Genomic DNA, 24423 nt, shown 5'->3' on the forward strand with positions numbered 1-24423 from the left:
TCTATCCATTATTGAAAGTGGAGTATTAAAGCCCCCTACCATTGTGTTGCTATCTATTTCTCCCTCCAGTTCTGTCAATGACTGCTTTATATATTTGTGTGTCCTGATGTTTGGTGCACATACACTTCTAGTTGTTATGTGCTCCTGGTGAATTGAGCCTTTTATCCTTATATCCTTATGTAATGTGTTTCTTTGTCTCTTGTGACAGTTTGTTTTGTTTTGTTTTTTACTTGAAGTCTATTTTGTCTGATATATGTATGGTCACCCCTGCTCTCTTACAGCTAACATTTGCATCGAAAAATTTTCTCCATTTTTTGCTTTCCACCTCTGTGTGTCTTTATACCTAAAATGAGTCTCCTAAACAGTGTATAGTTATCTCTTGGGTTTTGGGTTTGTTTTGTTTTGTTTTTAGTTCTTATCTATTAAGCCACTCTATTATTTTGATTAGAGAGTTTAATTCATTTTGACTTAAAGTAATTACTGGTAGTGTAGACTTAACTACTGCCATTTTGTTAATTATTTTCTATCTGTCTTGTAGCTTCTTTCCCTCTTTTCTTTTGCTGCTGTCTTCCTTTGTGTTTCATTGATTTTCTTTTGTAGTGACATGCTTTGAGTCCTCTCTCTTTAATTTTGTATATCTCCTACAGGTATTTTCTTTGTGGTTACCATGGGGATGACATAAAACATCTTGTAGTTATAACAATCTATTTTAGCTGATAACTACAATTGCATACAAAAACTTTTTATTCCAACTTTGTAACTTTGTATTATTGATATCACCAATTCCATCCTTCCAAATTGTGGACCATTAACATATTTTATAGTTATATTTATTTTTCTACTTTTGTCTTTTAACTCCTATACCATAATTAAAATGATTTCTACACTACCATTGCAATATTATAGTATTCTGTATTTGTCTATTTAGTAACTTTTATAAGTGAACTTTATATTTCCATAGGTTTTCATGCTGCTGCCTAGTGTCTTTTCATTTTAATTTGAAAAACTTCCTTTACTAATTCTTATAAGGCAGGTCTGATGGTATTTACCTCCCTCAGCTTTTGTTTATCTGGGGAAGTCTTTATTTTTCCTTTATTTTTGAAGGGCAGTTTTGCTGACCTAGTATCTTTGGTTGGCATGTTTTTCTTTTCCTCCCTTCAACTCTTTAAATATATCATTCCATTTTCTTCTGGCCTGCAGAGTTTCTGCTGAGAAATTCATTTATAGTCTTGTGGGTGCTTCTTTGTGTGCAATGAATCATTTTTCTCTTGCTGCTTTCAAAATTCTTTCTCTGTTTCTGACAATTTGCTTATAGTGTATATTGGTGTGGACTTCTTTGTATTCATCCTAATTGAAATCTTTTGGGCTTTCTGAATCTGGATGTCACCACCTTCCCCAGATTTGGGGATTTTTCTCTCATTTCTTCAAATAAACTTTCTGTCCCTTTTTCTCTTTCTTCCCCTTCCGAGACTCCTATAATGTGCATATTGGCCCACCTATTGGTGTTCCCTAGGTCTCAGACTTTCTTCACTCTTCTTCATTCTTTTTTTTTTTTTTTTCCTTTTGCTCCTTTGACTGGATAATTTCAAATGACTGTCTTGAGTTCACTGATTCTTTTGCTTGATCAAATGGGAGGGGAATTTCTATAATAAATTTTTCAATTCAGTTACTGTGTTCCTCAGCTCCAAAATTTTGTGTTGTTTTTCTTTTAATATTCTACCCCTTTGTAGATATTTTCACTTTGTTCATTAATCATTTACCTGAGCTCACTGAACATCTCCATGATTGCTAATTTTAGTTTTTTGTCTGGTAATTCACATATCCCCATCTCTATACGTTTGTTTTCTGGACTTATTTGTTACTTCAATTGGATCTTTTTTTCCTACTACTTTTTGTGCCTTGAAACTTTGTGTTATTATCCATGCATTGGAAAACACAGCCACCTCTCCCACTCTTTACAGAAAGGCTTCACATAGGGAAATACCTTCATTAGTCAACCTGGCTAGAGATTCTGGGGTCCTCTCAAACCTTTTCTGCAGATGCATCTTCCCTAGGCTGTGTAGTTTTCCAATTAGAAAGGGTTGCTGGTTTCTTTTCCAGGGGCTTTTAGTATTTGCTCCCTCCAGTGTCTGTCTGCAATACCGTGGGTTCCCTTGTACTGCTTCAAGGTGCTGAGCTCTCTTGTTTTCTGTGGCCCCTTAGATATCTCAGACATGCTGGTTCCTCATCAGCACTCTAAGTCTGGAGACACAGAAACCAATCCATTTCACAGTTCCCCAAGAAGCCAGAACATTGGATGTATACTCCACTCTTCTCTTTCCCTTCCAAGGGAGAAGTTGCAAGGTGGGCTTTTCCTACCATTTGCAAGCTGTTCTAGCTTGGAGGAGGAGCTGACATGGTTAAAATACAACAGCTTCTCTTACCCTTTCAGTGAAACTGTTCTTGGCTTTGAGCTTGCTTGTGGTACTGTGAATTCTTATCTGAATTTTGGAGTTCTCATAGAGGTTTTTTTAACTGTTTATTGTTGTTAAATAGGTGTTTCTGTAGAGGGACAAGATCTGGTGCTTCCTATTCTACCATCCTGATGATGTTTCTTCTAATATTGTTTATCTCAATCATCTCAGCTAAATTCCAATCTCCCTAGAACCATGTCTGCACCTTAGCCATCTGTGTGTCTCCACTGGACCTTACACAGTTGGTTTTCAATAAATATCTTAGTGACTGGATGAGTCCTATCAACAATCCTAGTTAAGAATAAGAGGCCCTTCCTAGGGGTGCCTGGGTGGCTCAGTTGTTAAGCGTCTGCTTTCGGCTCAGGTCATGATCCCAGGGTCCTGGGATCAAGCCCCGCATTGGGCTCCCTGCTCGGTGGGAAGCCTGCTTTTCCTTCTCCCACTCCCCCTGCTTGTGTTTCCTCTCTCGCTGTGTCTCTCTCTGTCAAATAAATAAATAAAATCTTAAAAAAAAGAGGCTCTTTCTAAAACTTTCATTGAATGAGAATAAGCATTCCTCTTTACCAAATAAACCAAAGCAGACACTTCTTTCTATCTTCTTTAAGAAAGGCCTACACGTTAGCCAAATCCTAATTCTCATAATTTAATATTGTGAAGATTTAAAATTTTCCTTATGGTTCAAACTTCTACTCATCCTCTTCCCCACTACAACCAATTAAGGATGGAGTTGTAGAGACAGAGATCAGAAACAGAGATTGAGAAGAAAGAAAATAATTAGTTTGGTAACTAGGAGAGCAAACAGAGGATTTTGAAGAAAGAGGAGGTGTCCATTACACATTGAATTGTGTGCCAGACAAGGTGTAGGAAATAACTTTTCAGTGGTGCCAAAGGGTATAAAATGGTCTTGAAAAGAAAGAGGCAATACGGGAAGATGTAGAATTAGGTAATTATAAGAAGATATTTAATTAAACAACTGAGAGGAGTTTTAACAGAATGGTGGGATTGAAGTCAGGTTTCAGTAGGATGAGAACTAAAGGAGGCATAGTAAAACAAATAGTCTATATAAACTTTTTCAAGCAATTGAGTGTGAATAAGAAAAAGAGAAATGAGATAGTATACCTTGAAGAGGAAGCAGGATAAGGAAAGTATTTTTAATATGTATATTCATTTAGAATGGGGGGAAATTTAATGTATTGATTATGGGACAAAATTGGAAAATGCAGTTGTAAGAAGGGATAATTGAAGGTTAGGAAAACATATGGGAAGGTGTGAAATCAAAAGTAAAGGTAGACAATTTAAACGTGGAAAGAGATAATGGTACTTCTTCTTCCTAGAATAGAGAAAAGGGGAAATGAAAGGATAAAAATTAAGAAATATTTTGAAATGGAATAGAAGAAAACAGGCATTTCGTGTTGAATGGCCTTGGTCTGTTTCTTATTTTTTTTTTAAGATTTTTTTTTTAATTTTATTTATTTATTTATTTATGAGAGAGAGAGAGAGATAAAGAAAGAGAGAGAGCAGGGGTAGGAGCAGAGGGAGAGGTACAAGCAGACTGCACTGAGCACAGAGCCCCACGTGGGGCTTGATCCCAGAACCCTGAGATCATGACCTGAGCCAAAATCAAGAGGTGGATGCTTAACTAACTGACCACCCAGGCGCCCCTTTTTTATTTATTTTAGAGAGAGATAAAGAGAGAGAGAGCACTTGTGTGAGAGGGGCAAAGGGAGAGGGAGAGAGAGAATCTCCAGCAGACTCCCCTCTGATCATGAGGGTCTCTCTTTCTCTCTCTCTCAAATAAATAAATAAAATCTTTAAAATAAATAAATAAATTTTAAAAAGAATTCTTTGCACATCAGAAGAATGTACAAACTAAAATCCTTGGTATCAACAAATAGCACTAGAGAATAAACACAAGCACAGAGTACCGATCTGCAGAACTTAAGAGCTACTAGTTTAATGTACTAAGTGGTCAGTCATGAGAACATCTGTTGCTAGGTTAATAAGCTAATTACTAGGCTGAGAAAGGAAGTAGCAACACAGCTAGAGGTGAGTAGATAGACCATTCCTGCTGTACATTCCTATATATATAAAAGCAGATCTAAAATAATTCTGGGCTAATAATGGTCAGGCTAATAATTATTTATTCATTACTGATACAGCAGACTCTTCACTATTATGTTCAGTTAAACTGCCTGTGGGTGTTACAAAGAACATTAATCCCACACATGTCAGTGGTTAATAATGGCTCATCATATTTTACAGAAGTTTAAAGAAATTAATTAAATGGTACCTGAAATAAAAGCTTTGAGTCCTTAAAGAAGTATACTGCATAAATATATCACTATTAAAATTAACCTTTCCTTTTCTGCAATTCTCTTATCCAGAATTAGCATAATTCTATTCCTTTCCAAGGTATGTTCATTTTCCCATAATTGAGGTAAGGGGGTTTTCAAGTTGAGTCTTGACCAACTCCACACATTCACATTCTTTTATTCCTTTGATGACTTATCACCACAATCAGCCTTGAGACACAAAATAGTTGTCATCTCACCAAGTTAAAATCTTATCAAACAGCTTAATTATACATAAATTAAAATCATCATTATAACAATAGGTGGACCCTCAATATATTTGCAACTAAAGAAATTAAACTATTTGAAGTAGACCCTCAGTGGTCCAGAGTGCTTGTTCTGGAAAACCTGCAAATTTTGCACGTGGAAAATTTTGATATAAAGAAGTTCTGCAACTAATGAATCATTGAACATTATATCAAAAATTAATGATGTGCTATACATTGGTTAATTGAATTTAAATTTTAAAAAAATTAAAAAATAAAGAAGTTCCTGGTTTTATGCTGCATCTGTAAACAAAACCAAAGTGTACTTTTTGATATGATGCATACACTATTCATTCAATTTTCAAAATCCAGATACTGGCAAACACTATACTGTTTCTGTCAGAACCAGACTTAGGCCAAGTTTGTCCTCTATTCTTTTTAGAGAGGTTCCTTTCTCACGTAAGAAGTCTTAAAGTGCTCCTAATTGCCAAATGTGTCCTCTCCATCACCCAAAGCCCCAGTTCTTTCCAATTTTCTTTCTCAAGGACTTTGCCCAGAGTGACAATACTTTTGTGAAAATCAAATGTCAACTCTTGTAGGTCTAATGTCACTGCCTTTGATCTTTCACTATTCATTTGTTGCCTGATTTCTGATGGCTTCTCAGCCTTTGACTTTCCCATCTTACTAGAAACCCAAGATTGGTGTGTTCTCTGACCTGACCTATTTGCTCACTACCTTGCTGACACCTCTGCAAGCTCTAAGCTTCTAAGCTTCTAAGCTTCAGGTTGCTACCTTGACTCTACACTATCAGCTCTGATTTTACAAACCTCTGAGATTTTCCTCCAGATCTCTTGCTTGACCCCCATTTTGTGTTGATCCTGATCTACTGTTGCCAACCATAATAATACAGAGATATTTGGAGTAAAGGTGATAAGGGAAGGGGTAAGATTTCTGTTGTTCTCTAAATTACAACAACACATGTGCCTATTAACAGGACCAGATATTTTATATACCATTCCTGATATCTCTAAGTAATTTGTGGAAAGAACTAGTTCTAAAGGAGCAAAAGGTCATCCAAAGTTTAAGCCCTATCTATACAAATAAAGTGTAGAGAATAATTAAGGGAATTATCTAAATGATGCAAAGTCAACCTTCCTCCTCAATTATGAGAACACTTAAAAATGGCTTATGTATGAACTAGCCAGATGATACTTCTCTCACTTTTCTATAAGTATGCCATAATATAAAATCCACTTTTATTTGTATAAAATAATATAGGACATTTGAGTTGGAAGGGGTGTCTAAATTATTCTGTTTTTTCCCCCAGTTTGTGTTGGATGTTTAAACATAGAATGTGTAGCTTTATTTTTTCCCTCTTCAGATATTTAAAAAGCATCCATTATCCACTGACTAAAATGGATTAGAAGACAGAACTGCTGAAAAGTACTATAAAGATAATGGCATTGATATCAATACAAACAGAGCACACTGTTGGAGAATAATGTCCTCATTTGACATGTGTTCCTAATAAATTCCAAAAGCAGAGAGTTCCCTAATTTGTTTTTTAGTTTCTAATCTATCCTTCCCATCCTTGAATGACACATGAATTTCTTAATATCTCTTTAGATGCTGGAGTACATGCAGCTTTCTAACCATTTAAATGTACATCCCTCAAGAAACTTTTCTGTATGGCCTTGCGCTTCATAGCCAGTTTTCAGGTATGTCTGCAGCTTTTGACTTAGTTTGCCATTTGAAAAAGTGTTTTGGCCTGAGTTACAAATGTAAAAAAAAAGTAAAAATAATACTCTCTTGCTTATTTTTTAGTTTCCCACTGAATCAATTCACACTCAATATTCTTTTAACTTATTCATAGAATCACTCACTTTCTGTCCAAAAATCTATTTCAAAAAAAGGGAAGAGAAGTAAGCCCCCAGTGTAAGAAGACTGAGTAAACAACACATTAATGAGTATTATGGGTAAGTGTTAAGAGTGCCAGCTTAGGCCTCACTACTCATAAACTGCTTACTAGCTTGGGTAAGTTATATGACTTCTCTGAGCACAATCTCCTCATTTAAAAAACGGACCATAGACATTTCTTCAACAAAGCATACAAATGGCAAATAAGCACACAAAAAGATGTTTAGTATCATTAGCCATTAGGGAAATGCAAATCAAAACCACAATGAGATAACACTACATACCCATTACGTTAAATACTGTTTTAAAATAGTGGAAAATAACAAGTGTTGGCAAGGATGTGAAGAGATTGGAATGTTTGTGCATTTCTGCTGGGAATGTAAAATGGTGCAGTTGCTTTAGTAAAAAATTTGGCAGTTCCTCAAAAGGTTAAATATATAGAGTGACCATATAACCCAACAATTCTACTCTAGATATATACCCAAAAGTGATAACATATGTTCACACAAAAATTTATACACTAATGTATATAGCAGCATTATTTATAATAGCTGAAGAGTGGAAACGACCAAAATGTCCTTCAACTGATGAATGGATAAATAAAATGTGATATAGCCATACAATAGAATATTATTTGGCAATAAAAAGGGATGAAGTACTGATACAAGGTATATATCTGAATCTTGAGAACAATATTCTAAGTGTGAGAAGCCAATCACAAAAGAACACATGTTGTATGATTTCATTTATATGAAATGTCCAGAATAGGCAAATCTATAGATACAGAAAACTGATTAGTGGTTGCCTGGAGCTGTAGGTGTGGGTGGGGATGGAGGACTGGGAAGTGACTGCTAATGGGTATGGAGTTTCTTTTGGGGATGTTGCAACATATTGAAATTGATTGTGGTGATGCTTGCATGACTCTGTGAATGTATTAGAAATCACTGAAATGTATGATTTAAGTGGGTCAGTTGTATGGTATATGAATAATATCTTAATGTTTTTTTAAAATGGGACAAACAGTTTCATCTATCTCATAGAGTTATTGGGAAGATTAAATGAGGCAATCCATTAAAATATTTAGTACAGTGTCTAGCATCTTTCAAGCAATCAATAAATGATAGTTTTACTACTACTACTACCAATAATAACTACTAGTAGTAGTAGTAGTATTGAAGCTATTATTAAATAATATTATCAGTATTATAATACTGATATCATATGATTAAATATTATCAGTATTATAATACTGATATCATATGATTAAATATTATCAGTATTGGGCGCCTGGGTGGCTCAGTCGTTAAGCGTCTGCCTTCAGCTCAGGTCATGATCCCAGGGTCCTGGGATCGAGTCCCACATCAGGCTCCCTGCTCGGCAGGAAGCCTGCTTCTCTCCCTCTGCCTCTGCCTCTCTCTCTGACTTTCATGAATAAATAAATAAATAAAATAAAATAAAAAAACAATAGCTCAGCTAATAATAGTTATTGTTATAATATTTAGTATTAATATAGATCTACTTCTAGTAATAGTTGTTATAATATTTAGTATTATTTAATAATAGCTCTACTACTTCAAATAATATTATCAATTACAATTATAATACAGCATTATAATATAATACTGATAATATTTATTTATTTTTTTTTTAAAGATTTTATTTATTTATTTGACAGAGAGAGAGATAGCGAGAGCAGGAACACAAGCAGGGGGAGTGGGAGAGCTAATAACACTGACTGGTTTATTTTAAGTCTTAGGAAATTTCCAAAAAAAAAAAGTTATCATCAATGAGAAGAACAGGTTACATTTCTACATTACTACAGGCAGCTTTAACAGAATAGGCTTGCTTTGTGAGAGCAAGTGTTTTCATATTCCTTTGTTAAGAATGTGTTTATCATCTCAAAATATATGGTTATTTGGTTAAGATTGATCTTCTTTCAGCATTACAATGTGAACACAATTTAACAACAACCAAACTATCATCACTATGTCAGCAAAAAGTATGTAAATTTCTATAACACTGTGGATGACTAATGGATTACACTGTAGAAAAGAGGAAGTCAAGATGTTTATTTTCCTCTAGAGACACAACAAAATATCTGCACTGACGCCAACCATGGACAAAAAATATTCATTTCTACTGAAAAATTTCATTTACTGGATTGCCTTTACAAATATGCAGAACTGAGAACTTACTGTAACCCTCAACAAACACATAAATAATTATTCCGACCATGTTTTCTAAAACTATCCTGGAGCTAGTACTCAAGTATTTCCCACAATATTTCTCATTTTGCATAAAATGCCTGCATGGGATTCTTGTCCATGGGAAAATGGAATTTACAATGATTTAGAGAAAATGTTTGTTTTAGGTATCTATTGTTATTTAACAAACTACCTAACTTAGTATCTAATGACAACAATTTTATTTTCCTCACAACTTTTTGGGTTAGAAATATGAGAACACTTTACCTTATGGTTTGTCCCTGAACTACATGGCATAAGCCAGGGCAGCTGGGGATATAGGATCCACTTCCAACATGGCTTATTCACTTACCAGCCTTGGTGCTCATTGACCTCTTTTTCTTCAAATGGTGCCCCATCCTCTAGCGCCTCTCCATGTGGCTTGAGCTTCTCATAGCATGGTAGTTTCAGAGAAGACCAAGAGACTTGAAGAGAAGCTGCAAGGTTTCCTTTGACCCAGCCTCCAAAATCCTAGAATATCACTTCTACCATACTCTATTGATCAATCATGTCCTTAAGGCCATCTTGGATTCAAGGAGAGGGGAATGATAAACTATGTTTAAATGGTAAGAGTAGCAAAAAGTCTGTGGCCAACTTTAATCTAATAGAATGTTGTCTCAAATTTTAGGTACTGAGATTTGGGAAACTTTAACTTGGTAATGTGCTTAGCCATTTGAATTGGATTATTCTATTCTTTGGTAGTTCTACTTTTTGTTCTAATTTGAGGATGTCTAAAGCTGAATTTGCTTGATGAACTTTAAAAAACATGAAGGAAAATAATTTCCATAAGTTTTTATGATCTTACTGAATTCTGAAAGTTTTCCAGATATAGGCAGGGACATCCAATCACCCCAATTATTTTTCTCTCTTTTTTGCACTTGCAGTTTCTAAACATTCTGACTGCAGAACTCCCACTGACACTTAGGAGCTCTCTGACATTTACAGTTTTCCTAACATCACCTTACTATTTAGGCATAAGACTAAGTTACAAAATGACTCCCAGGTGTGAATAAATTATGCTAAATAAATATGTAGAAAAGTTAAAATCACCTAAAATTAACCAGTTATGTGCTTTTTCAAATGGCAAAGATCTGGTTTAACTGATTTTGTTTTCCTTTCTCTGAATTACATGGTTGCTTTAGCATTTTAGAGAAATAGCCTTTCTGGGATGAAAAATGGGCAGGTCTTCATCTTTCTGTCAATAAAGTTGTCTTCAAACTGTGTCACAAACTAAAAACTGAAAAGTTCAGCCTTGCACCTAATGTAAATTGGAAGCAAATTACTTTAGTAATTTTACAGGGTGGTGTTGGTGGTGGGCTATTTTGGCATATCTACCTATGTTGAAATACACATTTATACCAAGCACACATTTAGGGATGTCCTAAATAGCACATACAAATTCTGTACCCAGTGAATCTGAGTGAAATGTACTACCTACAATGTTCTCTCTCCTTGCTTTAGAAAAGTACTCCTCTAACATTTTTGTTAAAGCTTGACTAATAGCAGAGGTGAATGAAGAAGTATCCCATTCATGGGCCACAAACACAAAATTTGAGATAGTTGTGTAAATTTTGCTTTCTACTCCTTAATATATGTTTTCATATAAAAATAATTTATCCACTTGAATCTTCATGAAAACTAATGATATAAGATCATCTTATGGTTCATGTAACCCCTGGCAAACCACAGAGTACAACTCAAGGTATTTTCATCCCAGTATTGATGGAAAGGTGTAAGCAAAAATTACTGAGGGTATGTGTCAGCACATCTAGATTTGGCTATAACAAAACGTAATGACTCTGCAGAAGAATAGAAGTGGTAGGGGGGGAAAAATAGCCTAATACTTCAACATCAGCTACAAAATATTCACTATTTCCACAATCCATTATCAACTTTTCTTTTGTTTGTTTATTTTAAAATACTTAGTTTTGGTACTTATACTGGTACGTTAACTACAATGTACTATATTTCCTTTTGGAAAAATGAACAAGTTTTTAGGAATGTAATTTTCTCTCATCTATTCTCAAGATAGAAATAAGCCTCTAACAGTCCAAATTGTATTGGAAAGATCAAAAGTTGAGTAAAACACCTTCCAAAGAGGGTGAAATATTGGGGCCAATTCATCTTCCTTGGCTATATAATTGGTAGGTACCACTATGGTCACAGGTTTCAATAAATCATATACCCAAAATAAACCTAGTGCATTTACAGCATATTTGCTCATTTCTCTTGTTTAGAATTGAAGAAATTCTGAGAATTGAAGAATAGAATGAAACCCAAAGTGGATAAAAGCTCACAAATATTAAAGTACATGGTTTAGAGTAAAGGCCATGGTGTGAAAGAGATACTAACAGACTTCTGAATCTCAAGCTCACAGTTCTTGAAATACAAGGATTACTGGTAGGGACTTAAAAAGGAAGGCTGAACACCTTGTGTCCTTATTTGAGTCTGTAAAAAAACATTAGCACCAATAAATCATCTTGTTACTTTTACCAACACTGTATGATTCATAAATATTCAGGATCTCAACCTAAAAACAAGTTTTAAATAGCCCTGGATTATGCCATTGGAAATAATATTATCAAATCATTTTAAGGATTGTACTGAGGGGCTCTTTTATTTTAAAAAGTGCTGTTCTCCAAAAGTTAATGTTCTCTAAATGAAAATTTTGGGCTGGCAAGCATGAAAAGTCTTTTATACCAATCACCAATGCATGACATCTATGAATCTATCAATCACAGAGTTAAAAACCTCTGTCCTATAGCACACTTAATACCTAGTGTAACCAATTAGTATTACAATTCCTTGATGCAATACAAACTCATTTCCTTAAATTGCTATTGCACTGAACTCCAGGGTTATAAATGAGCAGGCACAAATTGATTTGCATGTAATAACAGAGGCAATAAACCTTTCCTGGTTCATGCAATCTTCCCCATCTGTTAACAGAGAGCAAGCTTAGGATCTATTATTCCCAGAAGGGGACTTACCCAGCTGGACATCTATAACACTTGGCTGATTCTCCATGGGGAACAATGGCTTGGGAGGCTTGTCTGTGAGTAAAGCTAGAAGAGAAAATGAAAGAAGGTAATGGAAAAATTGAGATAAATTGCAGGATAAGAGAGATTCTATTGTGAGTGATATTTAATATTTGTAGACTTGATGGTGTGTAAACATTTATTAGACAGTGTTCTTACTTGAGTTGTTACTCTATCCATATAATATCCATTTCCCAGCACATTTAGAGCCCCATTGATTCACTGTAAATAGGCCATTTCAACAGCTACACTTTCAAACAAGATCAAACAAAGGGACTATTTTGAGTGATTTTTATAAGCTTGTAAGTATAAAGAAATATAGATTTTAAAAGTATAATCAAATAAACATTATATCTCCATATGTACTTTGTGGTGCTAAATATTCTTAATAAAATACAACCCTAATAGACATTTCTGGTGGATTGAACCTTCTACACCTCTGAATCATGCCCCATTCCCCACTCAACCTCTGAAACAATATAATAAAACACTGGTACCTTCATTAGGATAATGATTAAAAATATTGATTGAGCATCTTTTGTTCACCAAGTGCTGTGCTAAGTGCTAAGGGAGAAGGAAGTAAAGTCTTTATATTTACCCTCAATTTATAATCTACGACTAAGAACCAAAATTATCATATCAAAATAAAGAGATAATAGAACAAAGACCATCCTAGTGAAAAATTGTAGCATTTGAGTCATAAGACTATATGTGGTAAAGGAATGAAGAAAGGATAGGCCAATATTGGCTGGCAGAGTTGGGGAAAGTTTTATGAAGGAAATGGGTCTCCACATACACCTTAAAGAATGGAAAAGATTTGGAAAGGTAAAGAGAAAGGAAGAAGAAATGAAGGAAAGATTAACAACACAAACCAAGGAAGAGAGGTAGAACTTAGAGCATAATATGACTAGAGGAAAATAATCTGGTGAGAAGAAGATAGGTGGGGTAGGGTAAAGAGCAAGTTGCTCATGATGCAGAGTAATTAGAAATGAAAATAGATAGGATGGAACTCAATTCTGGAGGATCCTGAGAAATATGCAGAGGAATTTAGACATGATGTAGTAGCCTACAAGACCACTGTAAATTCTTGGAACAATAGCAACAAACGATTCAAGGGAAGGGCTATCTAAAGATGATTGGCTTCCTATATAGGATGGGTTGGAGGAGAAAAAACAGCTAAGAGGATGTAGTAATAACACAGTAGTGCAGAGCGGAGGTGAGAGAGGATGAAAAGTCATTAGTGGTGGATTCTGGGAAAATTTTTAAAAAGGCAAATTTGACACATGAAAAAATGTTCATCATCATTAGCCATCAGGGAAATCCAAATCAAAACCACATTGAGATACCACCTTACACCAGTTAGAATGGCAAATATGGTCAGGGAAAGAAACAACAAATGTTGGAGAGGTTGTGGAGAAAGGGGAATCCTCTTACACTGTTGGTGGGAATGCAAGTTGGTACAGCCACTTTGGAAAACAGTGTGGAGGTGCCTCAGAAAATTGAAAATAGAGCTATCCTATGACCCAGCAATTGCACTCTTGGGTATTTACCCCAAAGACACAGATGTAGTGAAAAGAAGGGCCATATGCACCCCAATGTTCATAGCAGCAATGTCCGCAATAGCCAAACTTTGGAAAGAGCCAAGATGCCCTTCAACAGATGAATGGATAAAGAAGATGGGGTCCACATATACAATGGAATATTACTCAGCCATCAGAAAGGATGAATACCCAACTTTTACATCAACATGGATGGGACTGGAGGAGATTATGCTAAGTGAAATAAGTCAAGCAGAGAAAATCAATTATCATATGGTTTCACTTATTTGTGAAACATAAGGAATAGCATAGAGGACATTAGGAGAAGGAAGGGAAAAATGAAGGGGGGCGGAAATCAGAGGGAGAGATGAACCATGAGAGACTATGGACTCTGAGAAACAAACAGGGTTTTAGAGGGGAGAGGGGTGGGGGGATGGGTTAGCCTGGTGATGGATATTAAGGAGGGCACATACTGCATGGAGCACTGGGTGTTATATGAAAACAAAGGATCATGGATCACCACATCAAAAACGAATGATGTATTGTATGGTGACTAACATAACATAAAAAAAAAAAAAGGCAAATTTGAGAGGCACCTGGAAGAAAGAAATGAGAGCACTTGGCACTCAGATACAAAATGGCTTATGGCAAACCTTGTATCAAGCTATTATTTATGTCCTGAATTCCTTTTTTTTTTTTTTAAGATTTTATTTCTTTATTTGACAGAGAGAGAGAGCACAAGCAGGGGGAGTGGCAGGCAGAGGGAGAGAGAGAAGCAGGCTCCCCACAGAGCAAGGGAAGCCCGATGTGGGACTCGATCCCAGGACCCGAGGATCATGACCCGAGCTGAAGGCAGTTGCCCAACCAACTGAGCCACCCAGGTGCCCCTGTCCTGAATTCCTTTTAATTGTTCCCATATTTATGTCTTGCTTCAACTGTCCAACTAGACTCTTACTGATTAAAGGGATATGTTTTATATGTCTTTGTAATTCACAGGAGACATAGAATAGAGCTGGGCATATAAGAGATCACCATTAAAGCATCATTAATTGACTGGCATAGGAATTCCATGCTGACATGAGAAAAGTTCATCTCATATTTATAAGGCTATTTAGAAGAGAAAACGAAACAAAAATTTATCAGATGACAGGTAAGATTAGGAAAATATATAAATTTGGTGAAATGCCCAAAATAGTTGTTGAGAACAAACAAATGCACTTAGAAATTCACTTAGAAAAGAGCTTTACATGACATCAGCTTTATCTTTCTGATACCCAAACTGCTTGAAATGGGAAATTTTTAGTGAATTGTTCTTATTTTTCCAACTAATTTTTATTGATGGAATACAAGACATCTTGTCCTTATTCAATCAAATATATTTTTTCTAACTTGGCACCAAAATAGACACATAGATCAACAGAACAGGATAGAAAACCCAGAAATAAACCCACATCTATATGGTCAATTAATTTTCAATAAAGCAGGAAAGAATATCCAATGAGAAAAAGAAAGTCTCTTCAACACATGGTGTTGAGGAAACTGGACAGCAACATGCAAAAGAATGAAAACTGGACCACTTTCTTACCCTGTACACAAAAATAAATTCAAAATGGATGAAAGTCCTAAATGTGAGACAGGGATCCATCAAAATCCTAGAGGAGAATACAGGTAGTAACTTTTGTGATATCGGCCATAGTAACTTCCTACTAGATATGTCTCCTGAGGCAAGGGAAACAAAACCAAAATTGAACTATTGAAATTTCATCAAAATAAAAAGCTTCTGCCCAGCAAAGGAAATAATCAAGAAAACTAAAAGGCAACCTCCAGAATGGGAGAAGATATTTTCAAATGACATATCTGATAAAGGGTTAGTATCCAAAATATATAAAGAACTTAAAAAACTCAACACCCAAAAAACAAATAATCCAATTAAAAATGGGCAGAAGACATGAATAGACAGTTTTCCAAAGAAGACAACCAGATGGCCAACAGACACATGAAAAGATGCTCAACATCACTCATCATCAGGGAAATACAAATCAAAACTATAATGAGATACCACCTCACAACTGTCAGAATGGCTAAAATCAACAATACAAGAAACAACAGGTGCTGGTGAGCATGTGGAGAAAGGCGAACCCTCTTGCACTGTTGGTGGGAATACAAGCTAGTGCACCCACTCAGGAAAACTGTATGGAGGTTCCTCAAAAAGTTAAAAATAGAACAACCTGGGGCACCTGGCTGGCTCATTCAGAGGAGCATGTGACTTTTGATCTTGGGATCATGGGTTTGAGTCCCACGTTGGGTGTAGAGATTACTTAAAGAAATAAATAAACTTAAAATGCAAAAGAACTACCCTATGATCCAGCAATTGCACTACTAGGTGTTTACCCAAAGCATACAAAAATACTAATTCTAAAGGGATACATATATCCTAGTGTTTACCCCAGCATTATCTACAATAGCCAAACCATGGAAACAGCCTGAGTGTCCATCAACTGATGAATGGATACACACACACACACACACACACACACACACACACACTCACAGTGAAATATTACTCAACCATATAAAAGATTGAAATCTTGCCATATGCAACGACATGGATGGAGCGGGACAGTATTATGCTAAGCAAAATAAGTCAGTCGGAGAAAGACAAATACCATATGATTTCGCTCATATGTGGAATTTAAGAAACAAAACAAATGAACAAAGAGGGAAAAAAGAGAGAGGGGGACAAACTAAGAAACAGACTCTTTTTTTTTTAAAGATTTTATTTATTTATTTGAGAGAGAGAATGAGAGAGAGAGAGAGCACATGAGAGGGGGGAGGATCAGAGGGAGAAGCAGACTCCCTGCAGGGAGTCTGACGCGGGACTCGATCCTGGGACTCCAGGATCATGCCCTGAGCCGAAGGCAGTCACTTAACCAACTGAGCCACCCAGGCGCCCCTAAGAAACAGACTCTTAACTACAGAGAACAAACTGATGGCTACCAGAAGGGAGGTGAATGTGCGGATGGGTGAAATAGATTATGGGGATTAAGGAATGCACTTGTTTTTATGAGCTGATTTGGGCATAATGTGGACAAACATACAAATACAATATCTATAGTTTTCATTTCCTAAATATTTCAGTTACCCTTAATAATCTGATATTAAAATATTATTTGAAACATAAAGGATATACTTTAAACAAAATTTAAATATTTGAATTTAAAATCCAGTCATAACAGGTGTTTGATTTTGTTGTTATTTGCTACTATTTGTAATAGCAAAATATTGGAAAGAACCAAAATATCCATCCGTAGGACAATAGTTAAATAATATGGTGCTTTCATATAATGATATATTATGATGCAGACATTTAAAATAATTAGGTACATCTGTACATCTGTTATACAAAGATCTCCAAGATATACTGTTCAACAGTGTGCACAGCATACTATCCTTCGTTTAAAAAGAAAACTATATGTTTGTGTATGTACCGATGTGTATGCACATATAAAAATGTTTAAGTATGGAATATTTCTGAATGGATACATGTAAAACTGATAACAGTGATATCCTCTGAAGAAAGGAACTGGGTGGCTGAAGAATGGTAGAGGGGGTAAGGACAGTATGGTCAGGCAGAAGAAAATTTAATTTTCACTATACACTTTTTCTACATTTTGAACAACATGCATATATTGTGTATTCAAAACATGAATAAAATTAAAATCAAATAAAATCCACCTACATTTTATTTATTAAAAATAATTTGATTTCTTTGTAGAATTATTCTCAATTTGCCTTACACATCTCTTCCTGCCACTTCCCCTGCTTGTACTCTCTCTCTATATCAAATAAATAAATAAAATCTTAAAAAATATATTTTATGCTCAAAGATGAATATCTTGTCCAATTCTTATCAGGATATGAATTTGGAGTCATCACTGTCCCTCATCCTTACCTCCTGCCATGGACTATAGATATATTTACCCTGATTCCATTATTGTTAAGTGTCAATTACTGACATGACACTTATTAATAGAAATGATAATTTTTTTTTTTTTAAAGATTTTATTTATTTATTTGAGAGAGAGAGTGAGAGAGAGAGAGAGAGCACAAGAGGGGGGAGCGGGAGAGGGAGAAGCAGGCTCCCTGCCAAGCAGGGAGCCCGATGCGGGACTCGATCCAGGGACTCCAGGATCATGACCTGAGCCGAAGGCAGTTGCTTAACCAACTGAGCCACCCAGGCGCCCTAGAAATGATAATTTTAAGTGCCTTACATTTATAGGCGGCTTATAATTTTCAAAGTGTTTTCAGATACATTAGCTCATGTGATCTATACAATGACCTTGGAAAGTAAGGAAGATAGCTACAATTATGGCCAATTTGGAGATGAAGCTAAATGAAGCTTACATTGTCTCATTTGGTGCCCCCTTGTGACCAAAAGCCCCCATTTACAGAACTGCAAGGAAGACATAAAAGTTGTAGGCAAAAGACAGGTACAAATGCTCAACACTGAATCAATGGTTTTAGCCTCTGACTCCACATTAACCTAAGGTTCCTAGGCCAATGGGAGTGGCTTTGTGGCAAACAGCCAACAGAGACATGATTCCTGTAGGACATTCCACACATATACATTTTTTTCCCTAAACCCATGAATGAAAGGGGATGAATTTACACTTACCCTAACACATCCCAGTGGGATATATGGGTGTGGAGCCTCATTAAATTCCAATATCATGTCTAGGCCTGGGAATTGCCAAGAAGTGCAGGACATTTGTGATGATAAAACAGCAACTGCAGCAGTTCATCTGGATCCTGACCACCAGCCCAGAGACAAATCTATCAGCACCCAGTGTAATTATAGCATTTGCAGATTAGCTAGAGAAAATGCCGCCATGGGCTGACAAGTTCATTTCTTTCTTCTCTTTAAAAATCTCATCTGAAATTCAGTTACTATTTGAGAAATGAAAGGGGGAGAACTGTCAATACCAGGGCCTCTGAACAACAGAGTGAAGATTTACAATTTTATTAGAAAACTGATCCTGGACCTCTACAGGGACCAATTTGGGATCTGTGCTAGTCTTTGAATTTCCTGCTCAAACTTCATGTTTTGATTGAAAGAAGGAGAGCAAGCAATGCAGTTTGGTACTAATGTTTCAGTCCATAATTCCTTCCCTGCATTTCCCTCTGTAGCTGCTTATGTTTAATTATCCTTAAATATAATTGCTCTACTGAGTATACCATGAGGGTAGTCTTAATGTGCTAGTGAAACTATTACTGTTTCTGCCTGCTTCTTCCTAAAGCTAAGTTTTATGTGTTTGACACTAACTTCTTGAGGGGAATTAGCTCTCTCTTTTCTATTATAGGTAAAGTTTATGTCTACCTGCACAAATCAATTGGTTTGACTAAAATGATTGGTCAATTTCCATAAACATAGTATAAAAGATCAGTAGAATTAGTTGTTTGATTGAATAAATCAGTTTGACTATACTGCCTAAGTATTACATACTGTTATTATAAGTTTCATTGTCCTCTTTTGTTGTTAATATGTCTGCTTAGTTAGACTTGCCAGGGAACCAAGTGGGAGGAAGTAGGACAGCTATATGCAAAGGACACTAAATGTATGAACACACTAGGATCATAAAGTAACTCATTAGTTTCTATGAATGAAGCCATTATGGAATGTGTATGTTAAGGTTAATGAAATGGATCCCTCCAAATCCATTCAACACACCAACACTGATCACATTCCAAAATCACTACTTTTATCACAACATTTAACCACTGAAAATCTACCAATGTTTCCTATATTTACAAGAGGAAAAAGTCTGAAACTGTCAGCTGGGAGTATAAAGAAAGCAACAATACAGGCTTTAAAAAAACCTTCTTGCCTTTTTACCCACTCTTCTACTTCATCAATGTGAGGGTCAAATTACTTTCCTCATTTGTCCCTTAACACATTGCATTAATTTCCAACTCGGCATCTTGGCTTAAACACTTTCCCTAAGCTTGAAAACAAATAACAGTTACCATAGTCATCATTAATTTGGCATCTATTGTGTGCTAAGCATTGTTCTAAGGCATTTTATATTACATTTTACAAATAACTTTCCCAAAGTCTAGCAGCTTTTGACTAGTAAAGCAGAGATCTGAAGTGAGTTTTGTTTGATTTCACCATGCTCACAATGCTTCTCTAAGAACTTTTCCTTGTTTTTCGCCATCCCAAGTCCTATATAAACTCTAAAAGCCAGTCCTGCATTCCCCAGAAAACCCCCCCCCCAAAAAAAGCCCAAGCTAAAGTTCACTCTCTCTGGTTTGACTGAAAATGAAATCCTAAAACATTTACTATTTCTTTGAACCACTCATTTGGTTCATAGCATACACTACTTTGACTACAAATTAAACCTCACTTTACATGGGTGTGTCTAGTCTCCCTAACTAGATTTTTAAGCTCCTGGAAGACAAGTATCATACCTCATATAACTCAGAAATTAAGATAGTGTCTGACACTTTGGAACAAATAAACACAATATCAAAATTAACTTTCCTATAATATTCTATCTCTAAAGACAGGTGCTTTCCATAGTATCCTCAGGTTACAAAGAACAGAAACAAATTTTTGCAAATTTAAGCAAAAAGGGAATTTATCAGAAGGATACCTCAAGGATGGACAGGATATCTGAGGAGCTGAGTTTAGAGATAGAAAAGCAACTAGGTCAGGTCTAGATGTACAAGCAAAAAGGACTACACAACAATCTCTTCTTGATCCCAACAACAAATTGAATTTAGTCCAACTAGTTTTGTGTTTCTTTTTGTTTTGCATTGTTGTGTCTTGCTCTTTGTCCTTGTGTCACTTTGATCAAGATTCAAAATTCCAGGAATGCACAAGTTTTTTTTTTTAATCTCCTTTATCTATTTCAACCATCCCCCACCCCACACCTCTCCGTCAATCACCAGTTTGTTCTCAGTAAGAGTTTGTTTTGTTTTTTAGATTCCATATATGAGTGAAATCATATGGTATCTGTCTTTAACTTATTTCACTTAGTATAATACCTTCTAGTTTCAGCCATGTTGTCACAAATGGCAAGATCTCATTCTTGTTTATGCCTGAGTAATATTCCACTGTAACCTACCACATCTTCTTTATCCATTCATCTATCAATAGATACTTGGGTTGCATCCATATCTTCACTGTTATAAATAAAGCCACAATAAACATAGGGATGATATCTTCACTGTTATAAATAAAGCCACAATAAACATAGGGATGCATATATCTTTTCAAATTTGTGTTTTTGTTTTCTTTGGGTAAATACTCAGTAGTGGAATTATTAGATCCTATGGTATTTCTATTTTTAAATTTTTGAGAAAACTTCGTATTGTTTTCCAGTGGTTTCAACGATTTATATTCCCACCAACAGTATACAAGGGTTACCTTTTCTCTACACCCCCACCAATATTTGTTATTTCTTGTCTTTTCAATACTAGCCATTCTGACAGATGTGAGATGATACCTTATTGTGGTTTTGATTTGTATTTCCCTGATGATTAGCAATGTGGAGCATCTTTTCATGTGTCTGTTGGCCATCAGGATGTCTTCTTCAAAAAATTGTTCAAGGCCTCTGCTCATTTTTTAATCATATAGTTTGTTTGTTGTTGTTGTTGTTTTGGTGTTGAGTTCTATATGTTCTTTATATATTTTGTATATTAACTTCTTATCAGATATATCATTTGCAAATACCTTCTCCCACTCACTAAGTTTCCTTTTTGTTTTCATGATTTCTTTTGTGTGAAATAAGCTTTTGATTTTTTGTTTGTTTTGTTTTCCTTGGCTGAGGAGACACACCCATAAATGTTTTGCTAGGGCTGATGTCCAAGAGAGTACTGCCTCTATTTTCTTTTAGGAGTTTTATATGGTTTTAGGTCTTACATTTAGTTCCTTAATCCAATTTGAGTGTATTTTTGTGTGTGGTATAAAAAAGTAGTCCAGTTTTTATTCTTTTCCATGTAACTGTCCAGTTTTCCCAACACCATTTATTGAATAGACTGTCTTTTCCCCATTGTATATTCTTGCCTCCTCTGTTATAGATGAATTGGTCATATATGTGTTGGTATATTTCTGGGCTCTCCATTCTGTTCCATTGATCTACGTTTCTATTTTCATGCAAGTTCCATGCTGCTTTGACTACTCTAGCTTTGTAGTATATCTTGAAATCTTGGATTATGATACTCCTAGCATTGTTCTTCCTTCTCAAGATTGCTTTGACTATTCAGGGTCTTTTGTGGTTCCATACAAATTTTAGGATTATTTGTTTTGGTTCTGTGAAAAATGCTTTTGGAATTTTGATAGGGATTGCACTGAATCTGTAGATTACTTTGGGTATTATGGACATTTTAACAATATTAATTCTTCCAATCCATAAGAATGGTATCTTTCCATTTATTTGTGTCATGTTTAATTTCTTTCATCAGTGGTTTATAGTTTGCAGAGCACAAGACTTTCACCTCCTTGGTTAAGTTTATTCCTAAGTATTTAATTTTTTTTTTGGTGCAACAGTTAATGGGACTGTTTTCTTAATTTCTCTTTCTGCTATTTTGTTAATAGTTTATGGAAATGCAACAGATTTCTGTACATTATTTTGTATCCTGCAACTTTACCAAATTCATTTATTAGTTCTAACAGTTTTTTTGATGGAATCTTTAGGGTTTTCTACATATAGGACCTTGTCATCTGCAAATAATGACAGTTTTATTTTTTCCTTACCAATTTGGATGTCTTTTATTTCTTTTTCTTGTCTGATTGCTGCAGCTAGGACTTCCAGTACTGTGTTGGATAAAAGTAGTAAGAGAAAACATACTTCTCTTGTTCCTGATCTTGGAGGAAAATCTTTCAGGTTTTCACCATTGAGTATGATGTTAGTTATAGGTTTTTTCATATATAATCTTTGTCACGTTGAAGTATGTAAGCGCTAAACCCAGCTTGTTGAGAGTTTTTGTCATAAATGGATATTGTACTTTGTCAAATATTTTTCTGCATCTATTGAGATGATCATATGGTTTTTCTCCTTCCGCTTGTTAATGTGATGCATCACGCTGACCAATTTGTGAATATTTAACTACCCTTGCATGCCTGGAATAAATCTCACTGCATCATGGTGAATAATCCATTTAATATATTGTTTGATTTGGTTTGCTAATATTTTGTTAAGGATTTTTAAATCTATGTTCACCAGAGATACACGCCTGTAGTTTTCTTTTTTTCATAGTGCCTTTGTCTGGTTTTGATATCAGGGTAATGCTGGCCTCAGAATGAATTTGGAAAATTTCCTTCCTCTTCTTTGTTTTGGAGTAGTTTAAGAACAGGTATTAACTCTTCTTTATATGTTTAGTGGAATTCACCTGTGGAGCCATCTAGTCCTGGACTTTTGTTTGTTGGGAGTTTTGTTGATTACTGATTCAATTTCATTAACAATAACCAGTCTTTTCAAATTTTCAATTTCTTCCTGATTGAGTTTTGGAAGATTGTATGTTTCTAGGAATTTACCCATTTGTTCTAGGCTGTCTTATTTGTTGGCATATAATTTTTCATAATATTGTCTTATAATTCTTTGCATTTCTGTGGTGTTGGGTGTGAATAGACAAGTTTTGTGCTCCAGCCCTAGCCAAGACTGCATGTACACATTGAGGAAAAGAATTCCCTAAAGCAGGATTTCTCAACATCAGCACTTCCATTGCCAGATAATTCTCTGTTGCATGGGGCTGTCTTGTGCATTACAGGATGTTTAGCAACATCCCTGGCCTTTACTCATTATAAGCAGTAGCATCTTTCCCAAGTTGTGACAACCAAAAATGTTTTCAGACATTGGCAAATGCTCTCTGGGGAGCAAAATCACCCATGGTTAAGAACTATTGCCCTGGGTGAGCACTGTGAATTGTGTAAGACTGTTGAATCACAGACCTGTACCTCTGAAACAAATAATACATTATATGTTAAAAATAAAAAGAAGAAGAAGATAGCAGGAAGGGAAAAATGAAGGGGGAAAATCAGAGGAGGAGATGAACCATGAGAGACTATGGACTCTGAGAAACAAACTGAGGGTTCTAGAGGGGAGGGGGGGATGGGTTAGCCTAGTGATGGGTATTAAAGAGGGCACGTACTGAATGGAGCACTGGGTGTTATACGCAAACAATGAATCATGGAACACTACATCAAAAACTAATGATGTAATGCATGGTGATTAAGATCACAAAATAAAATAAAAAAAAAATAAAGAAAGAAATATCAAAAGTTAAAAACAGTATGGAGGTTCCTCAAAAAGTTGAAAATAGAGCTACCATATGATCCAGCAATTGCACTACTGGGTATTTACCCCAAAGATACAAATGTAGGGGCCCAAAGGTGTACATGCACCCTGATGTTTATAGCAGCAATGTCCACAATAGCCAAACTGTGGAAAGAGCCAAGATGTCCATCGACAGATGAATGGATAAAAAAGATGTGGTATATATATACAATGGAATATTATGCAGCCATCAAAAGGAATGAGATCTTGCCATTTGCAACGACATGGATGGAACTGGAGGGTATTATGCTGAGCGAAATAAGTCAAACAGAGAAAGACATGTATCATATGACCTCACTGATATGAGGAATTCTTAATCTCAGGAAACAAACTGAGGGTT

The 24423-nt window shown here is 35.5% G+C and overlaps 1 protein-coding gene across 1 annotated transcript in view; it reads right to left on the reverse strand.

Annotated features, from left to right (window-relative positions):
• IL1RAPL2 (interleukin 1 receptor accessory protein like 2) overlaps positions 1-24423 on the reverse strand; it is a 648978-nt gene that overhangs the window by 307787 nt on the left and 316768 nt on the right. The window contains exon 4 of the mRNA XM_021678366.2: positions 12161-12235. Coding sequence (XP_021534041.2) covers positions 12161-12235 — 75 coding nt within the window. The remainder of the gene's footprint in view (positions 1-12160; positions 12236-24423) is intronic.

The sequence above is a fragment of the Neomonachus schauinslandi genome, chromosome X, assembly GCF_002201575.2.
Source record: "Neomonachus schauinslandi chromosome X, ASM220157v2, whole genome shotgun sequence".
In the NCBI taxonomy this organism is placed as follows: Eukaryota; Metazoa; Chordata; class Mammalia; order Carnivora; family Phocidae; genus Neomonachus; species Neomonachus schauinslandi.